Source organism: Agelaius phoeniceus, chromosome 3, assembly GCF_051311805.1.
Source record: "Agelaius phoeniceus isolate bAgePho1 chromosome 3, bAgePho1.hap1, whole genome shotgun sequence".
Lineage (NCBI taxonomy): Eukaryota > Metazoa > Chordata > Aves > Passeriformes > Icteridae > Agelaius > Agelaius phoeniceus.
This window is the reverse complement of record NC_135267.1, coordinates 74,749,535-74,772,007: the sequence shown is the minus strand read 5'-3', so window position 1 is coordinate 74,772,007 and position 22,473 is coordinate 74,749,535. Positions and strand designations below refer to the sequence as shown.

General features: G+C 40.1%; 1 protein-coding gene across 2 annotated transcripts in view; it reads right to left on the bottom strand.

The window, feature by feature from the left end:
- Positions 1 to 21,165, bottom strand: part of THBS2 (thrombospondin 2) — a 33,089-nt gene extending 11,924 nt beyond the window's left edge. Inside the window, exons 1-15 of one of the 2 annotated variants that reach the window (XM_054629369.2) lie at positions 21,015 to 21,165; positions 19,636 to 19,710; positions 18,147 to 18,703; positions 16,602 to 16,686; positions 12,033 to 12,226; positions 11,112 to 11,252; positions 10,792 to 10,888; positions 9,900 to 10,070; positions 8,900 to 9,076; positions 7,990 to 8,163; positions 7,426 to 7,553; positions 7,163 to 7,315; positions 5,888 to 6,106; positions 2,735 to 2,842; positions 793 to 952 (exon numbers count right to left, since the gene is read on the bottom strand). In XM_054629369.2, coding sequence (XP_054485344.1) covers positions 793 to 952; positions 2,735 to 2,842; positions 5,888 to 6,106; positions 7,163 to 7,315; positions 7,426 to 7,553; positions 7,990 to 8,163; positions 8,900 to 9,076; positions 9,900 to 10,070; positions 10,792 to 10,888; positions 11,112 to 11,252; positions 12,033 to 12,226; positions 16,602 to 16,686; positions 18,147 to 18,703; positions 19,636 to 19,705 — 2,434 coding nt within the window. In that variant the 5' untranslated portion in view covers positions 19,706 to 19,710; positions 21,015 to 21,165. Of the gene's footprint in view, positions 1 to 792; positions 953 to 2,734; positions 2,843 to 5,887; positions 6,107 to 7,162; positions 7,316 to 7,425; positions 7,554 to 7,989; positions 8,164 to 8,899; positions 9,077 to 9,899; positions 10,071 to 10,791; positions 10,889 to 11,111; positions 11,253 to 12,032; positions 12,227 to 16,601; positions 16,687 to 18,146; positions 18,704 to 19,635; positions 19,711 to 20,777; positions 20,941 to 21,014 lie in introns of those variants that run through there. The other variant, XM_077175623.1, reaches the window with a different exon arrangement.
- Positions 21,166 to 22,473: the final 1,308 nt, after the last annotated feature.

Genomic DNA, 22,473 nt, shown 5'->3' with positions numbered 1-22,473 from the left:
GTATAATTTTTCAGCCAATAACATATGATTGGATTTTTCTTCAAATGCAGAACTACCACAAGCACTACTATGAACCTGATGATCAGAAGGAGGATAGGATATCTTCAAAATGTTCAGAACCTAAAGTCTGATAAGCATTCAAATGTTTAAAACATTGAGTAAAACCCAAAGCTAGATTTCTTCAACTTTTAGTATTTCTGTCTCTTCACACATTTGAAATGCCACAGGGATATGATTTCTGAACAATATTTAAGCGGCTTTTCCCCATTCTTATTCTGATCAAAGTGGGGTTATATAGCAATGTACTGGTGGAGGAAATAAGCACAATATTTTAAGACATACTAAAAACTGTGTATTTGGATTACTGTAAGTTTTGCATACTTATACATTCATAGAAAAGCAGATTACTTTACTATGGATATTGTCTTAACTGTGTGAATGTTCTGATGTTCTTTTCCCTTCCTAAAAGGAAAAGCAAAAGTCAACAGAAGTGTCATATTAGGCCCTGATTACTTTGGAACACAAATGAGGGAAAGATTTTTTTTAAGATTACACTGATAAAGACATGCTGTGATTTATTCTTTAGTAATATTAATTGTAGTCATTTAGGGACTGTATGGGCAACCATACTACACAGGGCAGATGAACCTCAGCCTTTTCTGTCTTGTCCAACATTTTTGAGCTGCTACACCCGATTTTATTCCACATATAAAAGCAAGTAGCCAATCTCATTGGCCATAAAGCAAAGTGCACTTGTGGAACAGCACCTAATTCTCAAAAGTGAAATCATACCATCTCCATCAATGTCCACAGCACATGAGTCACCCTCCCCATTGTTGTCTGTGTCAATCTGAGCAGGGTTGTGCACATAGGGGCAATTGTCACAGCGGTCACCAACTTCATCCTTGTCATAATCAAACTGGCGAGGGTTGAACAGAAGAGGGCAATTGTCCTAGTGAGAAAAAAAAATAGATTTCACAATATAAATCACAACTCATGAGACCATACTATGACAGGGTAACTCCTGTTCATCTTGGACAGAATTCAAAAACCAAATATTAATCCACTATTTTTTTAACAGACAAGCTGTACCTATACTGAAGGTCTTGGTGGTAACAGGATGGCACCTGGACAGCCTGTACAAAATGGTCTCTTTTGCACAAACATGTGAATTGTGCTCACTATCTCATAGGGAGAGCAACAGGCATTTGAACTGGATCTGTACTCAGACATTTAAATAAAGGTGTATCACTGGTTCATGTACTTAAAAAAATCAGAACATGTTGCAAAATCAGGTCAACTTCCGCTGCATTTTGTAACTTTCGAAAAACAAAAAAGAAACAACTAGAATTATTACTTTGACTTTTTTGGAACAAACTACTGTGGGTATTTTCAAGTTTATATCACATACTTTGACTTTTCAATTTAAACAAGTATTGAATTTTTATTGGTTGTGTTCTATTGAACAAGATAATACAATATAAAAAGTTTTTAAAAATGTTAAAATTAAATACTCTCATTTCCCAAAAATCTTTTTACCTGAGACATTTAAATGGAATTTTGAAAATTTCCTATCATTTTAATTGAAAAGTCTGCCAGAAGAATAATTCTTATATTTCACACATTCCCAAATTGCTCATGGACTTTTTCACATGCACAAGAAAGTACTCAGTGTGAAACACAAAGAAGAAAGAAAGAAAACCAAAACAGTAGAAGTGAGGGCTACAACAGTGGCATGGAATCTGAAGGGAGATAATAAGGAAAAAAATCTTTAAAGTTCTTTTTTCTCTGCTAAATAGAAAAAAACCCACATTTAATAGGAAATATTTTTTTAGCACAATACTTTAAATTCCCCGGAAATACGTTTCATATAATCAAGGGCAACATATGGAAGCAAGTCAAAATTTCATGCTGTTCATAAAACAATTTCTAGCTTCAAAAACTACTCATACTAAATAATATTTCTTTATCAAATTATTTTTTGCTGGGTTTTTTGTTTGGTTTTTTTTTTTAAGTTTTCCAAATAGAGACCAGATGAACACAGCTCTTGCCCAACTTTAACCATCTGAAGTTCTAGAGCATCTAGGTTGCCTCTGAAGGAAACAGAGGAACAGTAAAATTCTAATAACAATTCACTCATGCTAAACATGTTCTGAAAAGCCAGGGTGAAGCAAACTCTCAAAGTGCCTCTATCTTTTTGTTGATTGTACAAGGCAACAGTTTTAGACTAAGGCTATCTTTTAGACTCTGCAGGTAAATTAATTTGTCTTCTGGGCGGATCTGAAGGAAAGTATAAATCAGGCTAGGTATTTCCCTCCCATTATTTTCCTTTGATACTGGCTGTGTTTATAGTTGTTTCAGAAAAAAGTTACAATGAATAAAAAGAACATCTTATATATAATATTACCAGCTTTTCAAATACAGTAGACTTGTTACTCTCCCATTAAAATATAAAAAATCCCAAACTACTTTCCATTAAACTGTTTTCACATACATAACTGAACTCAAAACTGATACAGAGAACATAGGTCCTGGGGCTCCCCAGGCTGCTTTGCTCTGCACAGCACTACTCTCCTTTGACTGAACACAGCTTCACTCTGCACTACCCATCATTCAGGGAAGGAAGTGCAGAATAACTCAGTTGAAGCTCTGAAAAATAAAGTTCACATCTATTGTAATACTTTTCTTTAAAATCAGATGTTTAGGTCAAACATATTGCAGACAGATAGCTTACTTTGTCATCTTCGACACCATCATTGTCATCATCCTCATCACAGGCATCTCCTTTGCCATCTTTATCAAAGTCTTCTTGGCCAGAGTTAGGCAGAAGAGGGCAGTTATCCTGGCCAAAAGAAATAATCAATACATTATGCTTGCATTAGGTCAGGATAACTTGCCTGGGCAGAATAGTAGATATGGTACACCAGAGACTATAAAACCAGAGCAATCAGCTAAGTACTTTTGAAAGTGCCTGGTTTTTTGTTGCCAATTCATTTTCTGCTTTCATATTGTAAAGTAAGTGAAATGCAGCTGCAAATCATTTTATTTCCCAGCTGCTATTAGTGTGACATTTCTGGTAAATTTTAGAGGGAACTAGCAAAGAACAAACACACCACACGCACAGACATGCACTCTTACACCAACTTTTTGTAGACAATTCGTGAGATATGTTTGAAGATTACAGAAAAAATCAGCAGGTTTTGTTGCCAGAAAAATAAAAAAGCCAAGCCAAGAGAAGGTCTTCAGAAACAGCTGTTCATATGGAAGTTACTGCACAGCAATGGAAAGTACTACACATCAATGAAGGGGAAGACTCTAAGAAAGGATTTTGAAAAAAGTGTCTTTATACTGTTCTGCAAAACAGTACCTTTGCACTCCCAGGGCTTTAAAATAAAAGTCAAACAGCTCCTCTTTATTTTGTGACACAGCTTTGTAAAGAATGATTATTTTATAAAAACAATTCTTAAGTTACACTGAAAAATAAGTAAAATAGCTTGCCAAACTTTTTATATGCATTTTTTTTAAATACTAAAATCAGCTAAAATGGACTTCAACTCTACCACTTGCTATGAATAAATACATCTATGAAAATACACTCTGTTATTCTCATCTTTACTCACATTCCACATCTACCTCACCCAAAACTGAATCTGTCAAAAGAGTGTACAAATATCTCCTTTGTAACACATACTCTAAAAAATTAATATTATAGTAAGGCGTTTTCAATCTCAGCGGTTCTAATAGTGCAGACAATTAAGAAAAAGAGTACTGGAAATATTGTGATAAATATCAAATCCCCAAAATTTTTATCAAATACCTGTGAAGAGTCTTGACTATCCACCTCAACACTGGTTACCAGTAATACAAAAAAAAAAAATTAAATAATGAAAGAAAATAGTCACAAGAGTAAGTTAATTTTCAGTTATTATCAGCTCAAGGAAAGAAGTTTTTTAAAATCAATTTACTCAGCTAGGATATTTTGTAAAGAACACAAGGGCCTGAAAATTTGTGGTAGTATTAAAGGGTTTTTTTGGCAGGTGGAGAGGTCCTCTTAATGAAGTACTTGTGTCTATTAGATCAACACATATTACACAAAGCATTAAACAATCTTTGGAGACAGGGTTTTTTCTGAATGGGTTCAGCATGTTGTATTTAACCAAAACTAATGCTTTGTGTTACATCAAGAGTGAACATGTGCAAATTCTGATGACAGGAACTGAAAGAAATATATATGAAGTGCAACAGCTAAGTTGGCTGAATCTACAAGGAACACACATCAATTGCAGTGAGGAAGACCAACATTTGAGGCCCAAATTTCCATCCATATCTGAAACCCTTTGGCTGATAGAGCCCAGATTCATACAAGTGACTTATTCTCTCAAACAGCCTGATTTGAAACTTTCCTAGTCCCTTGGTCTGTATTTGTTTTAACCACTTTAGAAGTCTAGAGTTCAGTTATTTTTACATTTCTTTCAATTTTTTTTTTTTTTTTGCAGAAGTTGCTAGAACCTCAAGAAGATTTATAGGCAGATCACTTTAACACAGAGAAGAAGGAAAAATGTTTCAGGTCTGGGAAAATTTTCTCAGAAGAGAAAATCTTACCCTTACAGCCATGACTAATTAGCAAGACACTTGAGCTTCTGCCTAGTAATCATATGCAGGTAATCCAGTGTTGTCAGTGGCCCCACAGGTAGGTGTTTAAAACTGAATACCTGCACATGCCTTCTGCTCTGACAAAACTTCTCCATCCCAGTTGCTTAATTTGTTGCTGCAAACAGTATATGCCCCTCTGTATTGTGCCTGTCATTCAGCCATCAGCAAGGCCACCACTTAGAACTAGGATCCAGGGAATTGCCTGTCAGGGGGTGCCTTCACCCCTCAGCTATTTGAGCCATTGTTAAACTGGTGGAACAACTTTCAGCCTGGTTTCCTACCAGGCTGCATCAGGACAAGAGCTACAAGGAGGCTGCTCACCATTTTTGAGCAATTCCCACTGGAAGAAACCTCAGGCCATGAAACCAAGAAGGACTTGGTGTGCTTCAGGTCCCAGGGAACATATCTGGTGGACACAACCTAATAAACCTACATGCTACCATTTTTAGGCTCCGTGATGCTGTTTTTTCTCATTGGTGTAGTAATGTTTCATTAGTAATGTTCACTACAACAGCACAGCAAGATTGAATAGGTGCCATTTGCCAGGTGTAGAGCCAATAGAGGTGGGCAGGTCAGGTGATTCCCCTTGAGAGGGTGAGAGCTGGGATTTCACATCTCTGAAGGGCAAGAGAGGCTGAATCTCTCATCCTGCTCCTGTGAGCCTTTGCAATAAGGAGAACGCCTCTAATTAGTCACATTCATTCCTCTCTTAGGCTCCTATTGTTAAAAATGATCTCAGGCTCTGAATCCAGTTGTCACAGTGTGTGGTCTGCTTAACTCTTTAAAAGGAAGGGTAGTCCAAGACAGCATTTTGAACTCTAGCCCTTACATGGTGTCAGTTTCTTTTTACAAGCCCTGCAGGTAGGATTTCACACTGGCCTGGTCCCTGAGATCCTTGGTTGGTTCTCACTAGCTCTGTGCCTCACATCCATGCTTTAGGCAACTCCTGCTCAGTGTGCTAACTCCATTCACCAGCATCACAATTGTCCATGTGTTCTGATTAGGAAGGTATCCAAGGCAGAGGACTCTGGATTTAATTTTGATAATCCCTTACTGCATTTTACCAGATTAAGTGAATATACATTTCACAATCTCCTAGAAAACGAGCATACTGTAACAGTCAAAGCTTACTGAAAGCACCAGCTTAATGAATTAAAAGGGTTACTCACAACTATTTAGGAAAAAGTGAAAATGTTGTTAACACGTAGCATTTTTATCAACCTTTTTCACCTACCTTCACACAGTGGTACGTTGCATTGGCAGCACAGACCAAGTTGTTATTAGGCCAGCCATCCAAATCTGAATCCTCACCACAGATGCGGCCATCACCCGCATAACCTGTCCTACATTCACATTTGTACATTGGATCACTGAAATGGCCCAGATAGATGCACTCTGCAGACTTGTGGCAGCTGTGTGTCTTGTCCTTGCATGGATTCTCAGGTTCACAGACCTATAAATGATGGAGCATATTCAATGAAACTTGATAATCACACCCATCTGTGTGTGCCTCAGCTTTGTCAAAATCAGACCAGTTTTTTAGAGCTCTGAAGACAGGAACTTTGTTTTGATTGTGGTTAGTAAATCATACTGCTCTCTCAGTTCACAACTCCAACAAATATGTACAATGAAAATAATTAAGACAAACCACGAGAAAAATTGGACATTATTTAAAAAGCAATTAAAGTGGTTAACAATTTCAGAACTGTATCTGCCTTCTTCCAGATGTCACTAAACCCCAGAAATTAACTGCAACAGAAAGGAGATTACACTTACCTCTTTTCTTCAGTGTTTTGCCTGACAGTATAAAAAGACTATCTTATTTTCTTAAATCAAAGAGACCCTAAGTAATTCTTGTGTTCACCTCATGTAGGGTTTTTTTACCTCTTCCTTATCACTGTATTTTTCATTGACAGTATTTGAGAATCTTACACAGATGGTTCACATGTAGAATTCACAAGCTGAGCTAACCACAGATTGATTCAACAGTAACAAAGAGATGGCAAACCATGACTCCCACTTTAACATTTTTTGTCTTTTCTAGGAAACTGTAGTCTTCAACCTCACTTCTGCTTCCTGCTGTCCTTCACCACTGATAAGCTTTGGCCCAATGGAATTTAGGGAGTGAGAACGTCAGACATGTGTCTGAAAACACTGAAATTAACAGTGTCATACTTATGAAAAAAACAATCCTAATTCTTCAGTTTCCATTCTCCAGAACAGGTATGTTAACCTCAGAGAAAGGAATGCAAAGCAGGGAACTGTTTGCTCCTGAAATTTTAGGCTCATTTGGTACAACTGTGCAGATGCCTTCAAAAAAAAATCAAACTCTTAAAAAAGCCAATCCCAAATTCAGTATTTTGTTACCCAAAACAAAAATACTCTGAAACAACATTCAGCTATTTCAAGCCACTTTTGTTTGGTACCCAAGTTTATCTTATGCCATCATTCAAAGATATTTCAGATGAGAATTACTCAAAGCCATCAAATTCCCTTCAATATCGCTTACTTGCTTCTCTGTCTTGGCAACTTCAAGCCCTACTCCATAGGGCTGACTTCCTTTATAGCGTGGAGGACATGGCAAGCAGTGGAAGCCTGGATTTGTGTTCACACAGCGATGGACCTGATTCACTTTAAAGCAAACATCTGACACAGCTATACACTGCAGGTAAAGAAAGAAAAAAAGGAAAAACCAATTAGATGGCTGTGTAATTCCCAAATAATGTATTTTTCATGGTGATTTCCTGCTGTTAATGGAAACAAAGCCAATACCTCATCAAGATCCTCACAGAAGGTACCATTGCCAAGGTATCCTGCTGGGCATGCCCCACATGACCAAGACCCATCTGGGTAACTGTTGCATTCTGCTCCAGGAAAGCAAGGATTTGACAAGCACCCATCTGGCAGACACACAAAACTGAAAATTAAGTAAGGAGCATAAAAGGCACATAAAACTTCATTTAACAAACAGTGATTCTCTGATCATTAGCTTAAATCACATTTGATGCAATAGACTCTTATGAAACCCCTAAAGTTAGGGGTTTTAAGTGCATTTAAGACTACTATTGATTTAATAAGAAAAAGTTACAGATTGCTATATCTAGTTGAATACATTACAGCATATTCAATCCCTATTTAAGAAAGGCATACTTGTTCAAGAAAGTTGGTATTGCAAATATATAAAAAATCCCACTAAAAAGCACTCAAAATAGTTCAATGTCCTCTACTGAAACAAAGGTATAATTAGCAGATTCCTGCAGTGTCACTTCATAATTACCCATTAAAGAGATTACAGCAATAATAGCTACTAAGACTGAGTAAAGAATGAACACCAACCAATTGGGCAATCCTTCTTATTGCACATATCATGTTGTTTGGTATCTCCCACACATGGCTTTCCTCCATACTGTGGCTCTGGACTGTTACAGAGGCGAGACCTCTCACGAATTCCTCCTCCACAGGTGACAGTGCAGGCAGACCACGGGGACCAAGGACCCCACTGGCCATTCACTAAGATATGTGAAAGAGCAGAGAATCACAGGCAATGAAGTGGGGACATCTGGTGCCAATGACCACAATCACTCATCAGATCCCTGACTAGAGACAGTTCCTCACTATGTATGTAGGAAAATTATGGCAGATGTTTGCACTGAGATAGCAATATTTCAGAAACAAACCAATGAAAAATACCCAAGTGCTTCATAGGCATTTTTGGCCAATAATTCAAAACAGCCTGCCATGCTCACTAGATATACAAAGAGAAAAAAAGGAGGAAAAATTATATGAAAGGAAAGTGTATGGAATGAAAGGTCTCTAAAAAAGGTTTAAAAGTGTAGATGAATAAGAGAATTATAATAACAATTAATTGTGTTGAATGTGTAAAAAATGTATTCACAAATATCAAAGAAACCTGACTATTGAGGGATTCTATGTCTATTCCTAACAAGTACAGACACAGCTTCCTTTTAGAAAGGAAGTGTTTATTTTTGATATGCAGAGACATGTCAGTAAATAGGAAATTTCTCAAACTCTGAGTATTTAAAGCCAAATTATAACTTGGAAGGTTTACAAAACCTCTGACTGCATTGTTGCCTTCGTTTTCAAAACACCCTTATGTGTTATTTCACTCATAAGATAAAATTGTATTTTCCATCATGGAAATTCACTGCCATTTAGATCTGAACAAAGAGAAGGAATTCAGCTGGAATATTATTGTGTTACTTTTGATTCAAGACCACAGACATACCTGGACATGGAACCTTCTCACACTTCTCTGTTTCACGCCCATTTCCCACACAGTTTTTCCCACCCATCTGGGGAATAGGAGAATTGCAGAGACGGATGCGGGTGATATTTCCCACTCCACAGGTAACTGAACAGGAAGACCAGGGAGACCAGTGACTCCAGCCACCATCTTGACGTACTGCAGAGAAAAGAGCACAACTCCAGCAAACAGCCCACCTGCAGCAGTAATACAAACTCACTTATGAGGTTAGCCTTCTATGAGCCTCTCACCACATCTGATGAATGTCCCATCTCTTTCCCACCATTTCACTTACAAAGCCCAGGTACTGAAGAACAGCTTTCTCAGGAATTTCAGTAACCAACGTGTGACTAACAATTATGGCAGATATTTTACTTAAAAAAAAACTTTCCAATGAAACAAACACTTGTTCAAAATGCACATTTGGACATCTAGCAGTCTCAGATGCTATATATTGCCTTAGATACTATATTACCCTGGATATCAAAGGTAACTTGCAAAAGCATTAACTACACTTCTGGAATATCATCCTTGTAAGTGCCTTAAATATAAAAGTAGTTTGATATTTTTCAGAAATCTTCCATGATTACTGTATTCCTAGACACAGCTAAGTTAATGGAATGGCCCAACAATCATTGAATGGCAGACGTAAACAGCCTTGAATATCATGTTTACAAACTAAGTGTTACCTCCAAACTGAGTTCAAACAAAAGACTCTAGTTCATAATGTTAAAGAAAGGATCACTCATCTTTTTTTTTTTTTTCAACATAGCTAAGCCCAGAATGTACATACCTATTAAATTGTCAGGAAAGGGAGCAATATTTGAGAGGGGAAAATTGGCAAAGACTCTAATAATGACAGCTATTTAATTGTGCATATAGGATTTCTCAAGTACATACTGTCCTGACTAAACTTGGTTTTGCTTTGAGATGTGAAAAGAAGCTTTTAAAATGGAACAAATTTGTCAAATTTATTACTTACTGCGATGGTCACATTTCTTAAAGCTGCACATCCTTGTTTGGATGTGCGGACCTGTGCAAGCACTCCTGGTGACATCACACGACCTTCCCCGCATCTGTGTCCCAGAGCCACAGGTAACTGAGCACTTTGTCCAGTCTGACCACGGTGACCAGCCCTCCTCACTGTCATCAGCTGCAGAGCAAAAGGTAAAAAGAAGTGCTTAGCTCTGAAAGTTGCTCTATTATCCTATTTAGAAGATATTCTCTTCTCTTTTTCCACAGAACATGTACTTTAACATTTAGATATCTCCTTTCCTAATTTTGCTTTCCCAAGCTGCCACTGATGTCACAGAATTTTGGTGTAATATAATGAGAGGTTAGTTGAAATAAGAATCCTGGATCTTCATGAATTTGTGTGCAGTGTGTTTGCACGAAGCACTGATCTCTGAAGGAAGAACATTTCTCTAGAAAGGACCAAGCCAAAACCTGAGTCCAAACTGCCTTTGGCTTCAGAATATAGGTCAGTGTGACATGTGGCCCCACCTTTGAAAGCTGCATAATGGTGAACATGATCAAGAGCACACTGTAAGTATATGCCCTATGGTCTGAATGGGAAAAAAAAAAGTGAAACATGACTGGGGAGAAGCATACTTTTAACATTTTATGCCCAAAGTAGCTAAGCAGGTTATCACCTTAATTCTAAGTAACCAATATAATCAGTGAAGACATACCAAATCCTTCAGAGGGTAACTTCAAGCACTCAAATTATTTTGTATGATCTTTGTATACATACAAGTTCTATATTTGATCTTACCTGCCTTGGCATCTTACTTGTTTTGAGCTTTCAAGAACACTAGTAGTGATTTTAAATAATGCCGAAGACTATCTATTTTTCTCCTCAGCTAAATACTCACAATGAGAGCAGACTGGACAGCATTCACCTTCAACAAAAACTGGATCAGCACAGGAAACTGCTGGGCAGGTGATTTGATTGCACACAATTTTGGAATCCTAAAGGCAAAGAAATCAATTTACTGATTTATGCTCACGGAGAGGTAAATGAAGGTGGGCATCTGGGGAAGTTTCATGTGGAAATGTTTTGATTTATTCTATCATGGACATGGAGACTCTTTATAAACATTATTACATCCAGCCAAGCTCTAAGTAAATATGATCTGACAAGGACAGCTGAGCTGGAACTCCATTTATGCAGAGAATATTTCCAAAACCTTACCTGGCAAATGCACTTGGTGCAGCTATCCACAATCCAGCTTTCATTATCTGCAAAGACACGACCATCCTGCCAGCAAACCGGTTGGTTCTTCGTTGTTTTGTTAGGCCCAATCAGTTCCCACATAATTTGGTTCTCTTCAGACTAAAAGATGAATTTAATGAAAACAAACTGTGTATTTCATAAGCACACTGTTTTAAATAGACAAAAATGAGTTACAACCAGACTAAATTCTTCCATCAAAAAAATTATTTTTATGTCCATAAGGAAGATGGTCTTAAGTATTGCAGTCCTGCATAGCAAATCTTCTAGGAATGGTACAAACACAGTAACACAACACTAAGGGAAATCTGTTCTTAGCCATTTTGCTTTACTCTAACACAGCTCATCTTTAGGTGAGAAGATTTTAGTCCTGACACATATGGCATACTAATAAAATTCCTTCAGAAAAATTAGCTGATTCAGAATAAGAAGAGGGGCAGACTTCAGCAAAACATCACCATCATACTACAACTATAAAAATCCCATACATTTACTTGCAGTTTAGGTACCCCATGCAGCCACTTACTGAGGTAGTCATAAACGGTGTAAACATGGTAAAAAGACTAACAGTATGCAAGCAAGGTTGGGATTGCTAGCTTTCAATTTCCAAACCTGTAGAAGGATTTCCTCTGTGTATGAGTGTATGTGTGTGTGTGTGCTCTTTTAAACCCAGTGTGTGAAAACCAAGCCTTGATTAAAGTGTTATACTCAGGAACTACCAAACTAGTCTCAATGAAAAGACATCTTTACGTTATCTAGATAAACTAACAGGTGTTCATATGCAATATAGAAATCTCTATTAAATACCCCGGCATAAAATAAGGAAGGAAAGAGCACTGCACAGCAGACCTGCATCAGCTCTCCAGACTCGCAGGTACCTACCACTTTCTGGAGGTTGTCAGCCAAGTTGTTCACCACGATGCGCAGGCCGGTGAGCTCTGTGAACATCGATCCCAGCTCCTCACAGGAGCGGTCACAGAACTCGGCCTTCCCTGGTTTCTCACCCACGTACTCCGTTGTCACAGCGGGGCTCAAGTGAAGGATTTCAGTGCTCTCATTGATGGTGTTCACTTCAGCTGGTGGCAAGAGAATGAAAGAGAAGAGCAGCATATACAAAGCTCTTCCACAGATTACAGATTCCTGCTGAAATCACAGACTGGCACCCATAGGTAGGGTTTAAACACATCTATTTTGGCACAGCTTCTTGCTTATTATACCCATGAATAAAAGAGGGGTTAGATGTCAGCTGGTTCCAATTATAGGCTTTCCCTTTTCAAAATTAAGAGCCAAGCTGCGTCTCACATGGCCTTCACTTTAAAATTGTTGGCACTGCAACATATTCATTTATGAAGAAGGCTAACAAAAGGATGAAGTATCAAAAAAGCAAACCCATTTTATCCACTGAGACATAAAAAGTTTCAGATTCTTTTCATGACCTATCACATTTCCTTAAGGCAGAGAAAAAGGCAGGAGAAAGTTTCCTTGCAGAAAGTCACTGTCCTTGTTCTTCCATAAATACCAAGGCTGGATCAAATTTGGACCATTATGCAATGTATACCAGACTGGGCTGCTCTGTATTGCACTGTCCAGTGTTAAGCTCAGAGGAGCTGTTATAAAAACAGTTTCATTCTAAAGTGAAATGGAGGTCAAGCTAAGATCAGACAGATTATTTAATTTGTCACTCCAAACACTCCTCCAAAAGGCAGATTGTAATTAAAACAGAATTTTGCATGCATTAGACAGGGAGAACTGGACATGTTCTAATATAATTTTGAAAGACTTCCCTGTCTACAGTAAATTCCTGAAAAATAACATAGCAGAATGCATAGTTTTTTAATTAATAAAAAAGCAAAAAGCACTTAGATAACTAAATAAAACAGTCTGTGTTCTGTTAAGCATTTTAATCTCCATCAGGTAAATAACTTATGGATTCCATGGACACTTTCTCTAAGGACTCCATGAGAAACCCAAAGTTGGTATCAGCTATACAGCAATCCATACTTCTCCGTCTCTTAATAAAGACTTCTTTACCACATTTAGTGGCATTGGAATGGCTCAAGGTTACCAAAGTGGGAAGACAAGCAAAGGATATAGCAATTTAAAAAGAAAAAAACAGCACAGGAACATGTGCCATAAAACATATGTGTCAAAACCCCAATACCATTCAGTGTTGACAAATCACCAAAGGTGGCAAATCTTCAGAAATGTTAAGGACTTGATTTGATGCTTTACCATACAATGTCAAGTGTTATATATAAATATAAAAGGAAAACAGGAGCAAAGTATTCTTCATTTGGAAGGCTAAAAATAAAAGAACAAAGAACCAACACACAATATGACATTAAGTGATTACTTCTCGACCAAACTTAAAATTATTGGCTTGATGTGCATTTAAATTAGCTATGAAACATCTGCCACTAGCCAAGGCCTAAAAAATTGTTCTCAGTTTTCCAAAGTTGAAGCAATTGTCCAGCTTCACTTACAGTATGGGAGAAAACCACATAGCAGATCAGAACTCTGTGTCATAACAGCTTATTTCAGCTGCTTTTTGATTCCCTGGAAAGAATGCAATTTTCCTACCACATTGGAACACTAGATTTCTCAGATCCCCCCACAGCACTTCTCAGATCATTAATTTCATATTTTTCAAGCCAACATGGAGTATGCCTTGACCGGAACATTCTGAGGACATTAATAAAGTTGCAATCTCAGCAGGAAACATAAACCAAAACTATGTTAGAAGAACTAAATCCTCACTTCCTACTGGTACTTGGCAGTGACTGAAAGAAGATGCCTGGGGATCACTGGGAAATCAGTTCTCTGCTGCTGGCTTCCTGCTAATTTCCTAAGGACCAGATGATTAAAATGAGAAACCAGAAGAGTAAAATGTGCATCCTCTCACATATGCAAATATCATTCTATTGATATAACTCAAGAAGGGATTTTATTAATGTTCCTATTTAGGTGTGTTTTTGTCATCTTTCCTATCCAGTGCAGTGTATAAATCCTGCCTAAAGGATCAGTAGTCACCACACTACACACATACTTTCCTACCCTCAACCAAACAGCAATCCCAAGCCACCATTTCACCAGATGTCACATTCCCATATTAGGCTTAAAGATACATTGGGAAAATAGTCCTGCCTCCTTTTGTGTTCTTAGGGCTGAGGGAACTTCATTGGTAACGTCAGTCTTGCTGTCATGGGACATTAACACATAAATATGTCATCTTAATGCCTGTACTTCAGCTCAATGAGTCTGCCATCAAAATGGGAAAATATCTTGTGATCAGTAACATCATTCATGGCTTTTCAACTGTGGTAATTGTCATTAGCAGCATCTCCCAAGTTTCAATACTGGGCCCAGTCTTGTTTAACTTATCCATCAATGACTTGGATGGACCGATGCCTCCTCAGCAAGTTCACAGATGACAAATCCTGGAGTAACCAATACCCCAGAGGGCTGTGCTGTCCTCAAGGACCTCAACAGGCTGGAGAGAGGGGCAGAGAAGAACCATGCTGCCCCTCTCCTCATCCTCAGCTATATCTGAAGTGCTGTGTCCAATTCTAGGCTCAGTACAAGATATGGAGCTCCTGGACTGGGTCCAACCACAGACGACAAAGTAAATTAAGGGACTGGAGCCTCCCTATTATGAGGAAAAACTGAGGGAGCTGGGCCTGTTCAGACTCAAAGAAAGACAATTGAAAGGGGACCTCATCAAGGTATATAAATATCTAAAGGGGATGGAGCCAGGTTCTGTTCAGTGGTGCCAAGCAATAGGACAAGAGGCAATGGGTAGACCCTGATGCACAGGAAGTTCCACCTGGATACGAGGAAGAACTTCTTCACTGTGTGGGAGACCAAGCACTGGAACAGCTGCCCGAGAGATTGTGGAGATTCCCTCACTGGAGATATTGAAGAATCATCTGGACGCAACCCTGTGCCACGTGCTCTTGGATGACCCTCCTTGAGCAGGGAGATTACACTGATGATGCCCTGCAGTCCTTTTCAACCTGACCCATTCCATGAGTGTGTAATTAATCTGGATAGGCAATGTCAGACTCTGACGTGCACATAAAAATGCACTCTCAAGTAATTTTGATGGTCTCACTGTGCTATTAGTTCTTTTCTGTTACTGCACAAGAAATTTCCATATTCTATTATTCTCTTGGTGTTGCAAAGTAAAAGGAGAATACTGTGAACTGAATTATTTGCTAAATAATTCCCAGTAAGGATAAAACAAAAACCCCAAATCTGTATAATTAATAGAACTGATAATTTGGCAATTGACAGATGTGATAACAATACACTAAGAAAATATTATCTGTTGGTTATCAGCAGCTTACAGCTGTACAAGAATTCCTCCTAAGGTATGCATTAGCATGAAGTATTCAATTAATCCTTTAGGATCCCATTGGTTTCCTCTTCATTGTAGAGGTATAGTAACATTCCATTTCTACTTGGTGATATTTCAAAACATTTAGTACTCCTTTGAAGAAGTCAAGATCTGCTATCATTTAATTTCTGGGTTTTGCATAAACAAGGAAAACATTGAATTCAATCTGTTTAACTGATTTTCTATATACCACATATTTGAGCAAAGTAACAGAAAAAATGGCTTTTCAGGTGGCAGGAGTTTCAAACGAAACTCTGAAGTCCTGTCTTGTGCACCCACAACATTCCTCTGACAGATTGAGCTGGCTCCGATTCTTGACTGAGCTCTTGTCAGCTACAAGCACTGGGAAGTAAAACAGTCAGCACCTCCTATAAACTTGAGTACAAAACCTTAGCACATATTTGACAAATAATCCTAATTCTTTTATGGGGAATCCACTACACACCCACACACAGAGTACTCCCCTCCTGGCAGGGTAAGCATGAACTGGACTAAGAACATGTCAGCCCGTAACATACAAGCCTTCCATCTCTCTTCCTTTGATTCCTTATTTTCCTGAGTCTGTTTTGATTAACAATACTTTGGGAGTCAAACCCAAAGCCTCTTTCAGTTGAAGGTATTGCCAAGGAATTCAGTATCTTTAAAAATGGCAGACTAGTTTGTGGGCCCATTGACAGTCAGCAGCAGAATTCAGAAGCAAAACTACTGTCTGGTGTGCAATGAATTGCAGAAACCTCATATACAAAAATATGTATTTTCCTGTATGTGCTTTTTTCCCTTTCATTTCTACTAGTTTATTGCTCAACACTTTTTTTCCCCAGCTTAAAAACAGAGGTTCAGAGTTATAAACCTAAGTAACTGAACTAAAATAATAGGCTAGAGAGTAGAAATGACATCATATAAACATGTAAGTTCCCATTAGCACCAAAAAGCAACTTATTCTCCTTTTCATTTCAAAGGGATCTGTTGCCTGGTTTTAGGATAATATTTCACAACTGACATTTCTGATTTTCAGATTCAACTGAACAGTATTAACAAGATAACAAAAGCCTTACTTGACTGGCTTCTCTGGCATCCTTTCTTACGCAGAACGTCCTCTATTGAAGTATCAAAGATTAACTGAATATTTTGCAAGAGACCCTGTAATAACAATTTTTAAAAGCAATTAAAAGCAGTAAGATTAATTTTTGAATAACTAATAACTGATCTGTCTCAATTCCATGCTACTGACTGGATTCAGACATAAGCAAATACATAAAGAACAATCTACAAGGCATTAAACCTGACACACAGGAAAAAAAACGGTTATAGCTTTGTTATATACAATTTCAGTATTATAAGCTACAAAGATAGGTATGTTCTGAAACATGTATTAATAAAATATATTAATCTGCTACAAGCTAAAATCTCCATTTTCATAGTGAATTTTAGATTCGCCATAGAGTCAAAGCCAAGTTTTCTGCACCATCACACTTCCATCCTTAGCCAGTCATTTCAATGCACCACAGTTCCCTGCTTGCTCAACTGTGTTGGCCCTACTCTGAGACAACACTCTAAAACCAGACAAGTATCTATTTCACTTGGGAAAAAAACCTTCAAAGAAAAAAAAAAAAAAACAGCTTGTTTTTTCAGTGAGTCATTTAGCAGTACAGCTTCAGAACCAGTTGTATGAGCACTACTGGTGGAGTAACATAGCAGGAATGGAGAGGCTTTGGGCAAGAACTTCTGAAGTCCCTGCCAAAACTGGTCATCCCATGGAGCCAAACTCCAGCATGCCAGGCTCTGGCTGAAAACCAGATGGCACAACATGATGAGAAAGAAAGGGCTTTTTGAAATTTTTGGAGCCATGAGTTCAAGTCTGACTTCAGCTGTGACTGAAAAAAAGCCATCCTTAAAGCAGTTGGGCCAGATCACATCACCAGATTATGAGGCAGAAGGTTGCTTTCATTTGATAGGAAAACCAAAAAAGCTTGTAATTGTTTAATCTCAAATGTTTTCCACAAAAAGAAAAATAAACTCATTTACAGGACTGATCAAAACTTTTTGTTGTATTTCTTTTCTCAAATTTTTCCTCTTTAAAATTTAAATTGAAAAGAAACAGTCAAAATGGTAAAACGGGATGTTCTGTCACAGGATGGACCAACACCACATGCTTCAGCTTCATTAAAAATTCTTTCTTTTCTTCTTCCAAATAGAAAAATAAAAATGTTCTCATTATTTGAATAGATTACTTCAATGTAAAAACAGTTCAAGAAATTTGCAAAAAATTCTACAAATCACCACAAAAACTCAACATCTCTAGAAGTTTTACATCTGGAAGAGAAAAGGGATGGTTGCACAGGAAACCCAAAAATTGGTTTTGCACACTTTTTCTGGATTTAGACTTTGCTTTTTCCTTGCTTTCAGGAACCCCAAAATCACACAACACAGATCCAGCAATTAATAAAAGCACACTGAAGAAAGTCTTCTTGGGAACACCTGTGACCCCATCAAATCCAAGAGGCACTGGGACAACAAAACTGTTCCCATTGCATCTTCCCAAACTACTTGCAGTTACCTTCTTACCACAGCAGAGACCCAAGCTTCTGCAGGTCACCTACCCTGAAATGATTCTCCCGAGTGGACCCTTTCGCCACGTACAGCCTGCTGCTCTCGGCTTTCAGCTGCTCATAGAAAGGCTCCTCCAGGATGAAGCTGTCAATAAGGTCACAGCCAACATAGAGGTTGTAGTTCTCCCCCGTTATCTGCACGGTGAGGTTCTTCCACTGGGAGTCAGCAAGGTCCACGTCTTCCAGGGAAATCACATTCTGGAAGCCATCCACCCAATAGATAAGGTCCAGGGTGTTGGCCCGGCCATTGGAAATGATCTCAAACTGCCTCTCACTGATGCCGGGGCCCTCTAAAGCAAGGATAGTGCCTCTAGATTGCCTGTCCTGCCTCAGGGTGGCTGAGAGGATAAAGCCCTCATTCTGCCGTATTAATTTTAGCATCTTTTTGAGTTTCTCGGGCTTACATGGAGGTATATGGTCAAACCGAATGAAACGGTACGCTGGCACAGCGGGGTCTGGGCCCCGGAACACCTTTGCTCCAATTGTCTTTCGGTTTATGTTACTGACTTGAAGTAAATCAAAGGTGGTCTCCTCTTCCTTGTCACCATCTGAAAAAGTTAACAGCGTGTGACAGTGTGTCTGCAAAAAGTCTTACAAGAAACAGCACCATACAGTACACTGAGCAACTGCAATTGTATGACAGACATTAAGGAACAGCAGAGTAAACCCAGCACTTTCTGGCCTCCACAAATGGAATTGCTCCTACAAGAAGGCAAGTAAATCATATTTTCTACCTGACATTTTCACTTACATGAAAATTCTCTCCATGTGTACAAACACTTTTCATTATACATTTGCTGTGGTAGCTTCATACATTATGGCTATACATTATGGCTTCATATTTGATAGCACTATATGGTACATACTTTTACATATATATCTATTCTGTAGGCCATGTATATGCCTACACATGGATGCATGCAGCAATTTATTAATTAAATATTTTTTAATATATGATTGGATAAGGAACTTGAGGCAATTTCTATATTTTGATTACGAGATAATGGAAAACTAAATTATGAGAGTCCATGTGCCTATACGATGACCAAAAAAAGATATTTACTTTTAAAGACTGCAACCAAGAAATCAGATGGAAATGAGGGTCTGGCACTGTGCCAATTTGAATTCTACTTATATTTGGTCTGTAGATGTCTATTTCTCTACTTTTATCTTTTTAAATTATCAGTAATTCTGTTTATGTTACTTTCACCATACATTTCCACCACACAGAAAAGTATAACATTAATTATTTCTGGGATTATATACCTTTTCATAAATAATTTCTAAAGAAAGCAATTTTGAGATATATTGAGAAATCTTCATTTAGCACTGGCAAGGTATGGCTACCAAAAATATCCCAGGCACTTCTAAAAAAATCCTTTATGACTATTTTGCCCACTGTAGTTCAGGTAAGCCAACACTTTATAACTTTTAACTTTGGGAGTTAGTCTGTATCCAGTTAAGAAGTTTCAGAACTTACCCTGAGCATTTGAGGAAACCCACAGGGTTATCAAGACAACAAGGCACAGCAACCCTCTCCTCTTCAGCATAACTCCTAAGAATAAAACAAAAAGTAGTAAGTATTAGGGAAATTATATTTATCAGCTATAAATAATGCAATTTTCCTCATGAAATGCCATAAACAGCAACTATATATATAAAATAGATTTTTTTTTAATTTTTATTGATTCTTGTAACACTTATTCTGGGTCTATTCTTGATGGTAGAAGTGAAATGTGACATGAGGTTAAGGGAGGAGGAATTATGGCAATGTCCTTAATAAAAAGGAAAGGCATACAGAAAATATACAATATTATTTTCTTAATGAAATTTCAGTAGCTGGCATAGGGACTATATGACACTACAGGAGATACAGCTTATTGCTAGCACATCGTTACTTTGGAGCACAATATTCAGCCAAAAATCCTTGCAGAATAATGGGATCTAAACTGGATGTCAGTTCCAAGTAAGAGGGGTACTTTTCAGTAGCTTTTCCAGTGCCAGGATACCAACACTCTTTTCCATATGTATAAAAATATGTACAATCCCCTGTATCCAACCACAGCTGGATAAAGTGACTCTTAACGTGATGCCGGGCTCGCCCTGTAGCACTGTGCAGTTATAAACCACATAATTGCATCTCCATACGCGTCTCAGCTCACAATGAATGGAGCAGAAGCATTCGCCAGAACGCGCAGAAATCCATTTCTCTGGGTACAGCCAAATAACTTCAGCACCGCCAACTCCACACGTTACTGCAACGACTCAGGGATGCCGCCAGCGCTTCCTGTCTACATTTTCTTTGTTCTACACGGAACTCTTACTACCTGGCATCATCTCCAGGGTACCACCGCTACCGGCGGCCGCCAGGATGCCTCTCTCACCTCTCGAACCCAGGGGCTCCCGGCGGGACAGACCCTGCCTGGGGGCGGGCGCGGCGGCGGCAGGGCTGCTGCGGGCAGGTGCCTGCACACACCGCCTGCCCCGCGGCTGCTCCCCGGGCTCCCGCGGCGTGGGCAGCGGGGCGAGTGCCCACGGGGAGCTCCGAGCGGGCTGACGGCCTCCTCCGCCCGCCGAGCGGGCTCCGCGGCGGGCACGGCACCTCCGCGCCCTGCACCTCACCTGGCATCGGGGAGCCGACGGCGGGCTGAGCTCTGCAGGGCGAGGCGGCCGGGAGCGAAGCGGGATGGGACGCTCTGCTGCCGACGCCGCCGCAAGTCCCTGCACGGCCCCGCGCCCCGCGCCTTTATGGGCTGCGGGCCGGGCCCCGCTGTCAATCAGCGGCGCCGGGGCGCGCCCCCGGCTCGCCCCTCCGCGGCGGTGACATAAACCCCGCCGCCCCCTCCCCACCTCGCCTACCTGCGGGGCCATCGCCGGCCCGGGCCGGCCCCCGGCGGGCGGTGCCGGGGTGGTGCGGGGGGCGGGCAGGGCGGCAGCGGCCTCCCCCCGGTAGCGGAGGGGCGGGCAGGCGAGCCCGCGGTCTGTGTGGCGGGGGCCGAGCGCGGCAGAGCCCCCGGGAGGCGGCGCCAGGCTCCGCGGCGGGGCAGGAGCGCGGTCCGGATCTGCTGTCGGGGCGATCCGAGCCCGGTTCCTGCGGCCCCTCCAGCCGGCCCGGCTCTCCCGGGGACACTTGTCGCTTGAGAGCTCCGTGCTGCTGCCGCCACCGCGGCAAAATCCGGCCTTCTCCAGGGCTCTGTTATCTCGTTTTTATCCTTTTTAGTTTTAAATTGTACAACAGCCCAAAGCCGAGACTTGCCCCGTCTCCCGGTCAGTTGGCAAAGTGCCCTCTGGATATAAGCCAGCGGCTCCTCAAGTGAGCCCAAGCACCTCGGTCCCGCTGTTCTGCGCAAGAAGCACCATCCCCTTGCATTCCATGGAGGGCGATGAGGGCTTACTGAGGCGTGCTCCTTGAGCAAGGAGCCTTGGCTCAGGGCTAGTGAAAGAAACCTCACTCTTAGGCTGGTCCTAGACACGTTAGGAGAACTGGGAACTATCTCCACAAGCAAGCACTCCAGTCACAACCATTGAATTTTAAAGGTCAATGTCCTGAGGAGCAGCCAGCACAGCTTCCAGCATCACGCTCCACAGAGAGCAGGCGGATGGATCTCTGTAGTAGGTCGACACTCAGAACCTGCCATGACACGTGGATACATTTCAGAAGTCAAAGGAGAAAACCATGATCCCAGCTGCTGAGTCGTGAACTGGGGTTGCAGAATATCTGTGAAAGAATCCTGCAGCTGGTGTGAAGAGGCATGGATTTGGCTCAGTTGCCCACAGAATCCAAGAAATGTAGTGCTGTCAAATGTATAGGTGGACAAACTTCACAAATCTTAACACACAAAAAACCAAAACTCAAACAAAACCAAAACATTACCCCCCCCCCCAAAAAAAAAAAAAAAAAAAAACAACCAAAAAAAACACACAAAACCCAAAAAACAGAGCCTGGGAAGTCATTAACTTCGCCCATCACAATCTGAAATTCCAATAGAAAAAGGTGTTGATATTTCAGAGCTCAGAAGACTTCAAAAGGCTCAATCTGTCACTACAGCAGAAAATGCCAATGCAAGCAGTGTTCCCTTTCCGTTTGCCATGGAAGCTCCTTCCAAGTTGGCTGGCCTTGGCCTTTCAGGGTAGCGGGAGCCAAGGAGCCTTACCCTTTCTCACAGGGTCCAGGGGACTGAGCCAAGATAGTAGGGAGAGGGCTTTTTTGTCTTCTTAAGACATTTGGTTTTCAGTTTTGCAAACCTCAAGAATTTAAAAAAGTAGTTAATGATGTTCACAAAACCTCAAATTCTAGTGGGTTTACTCATTCCCCCTG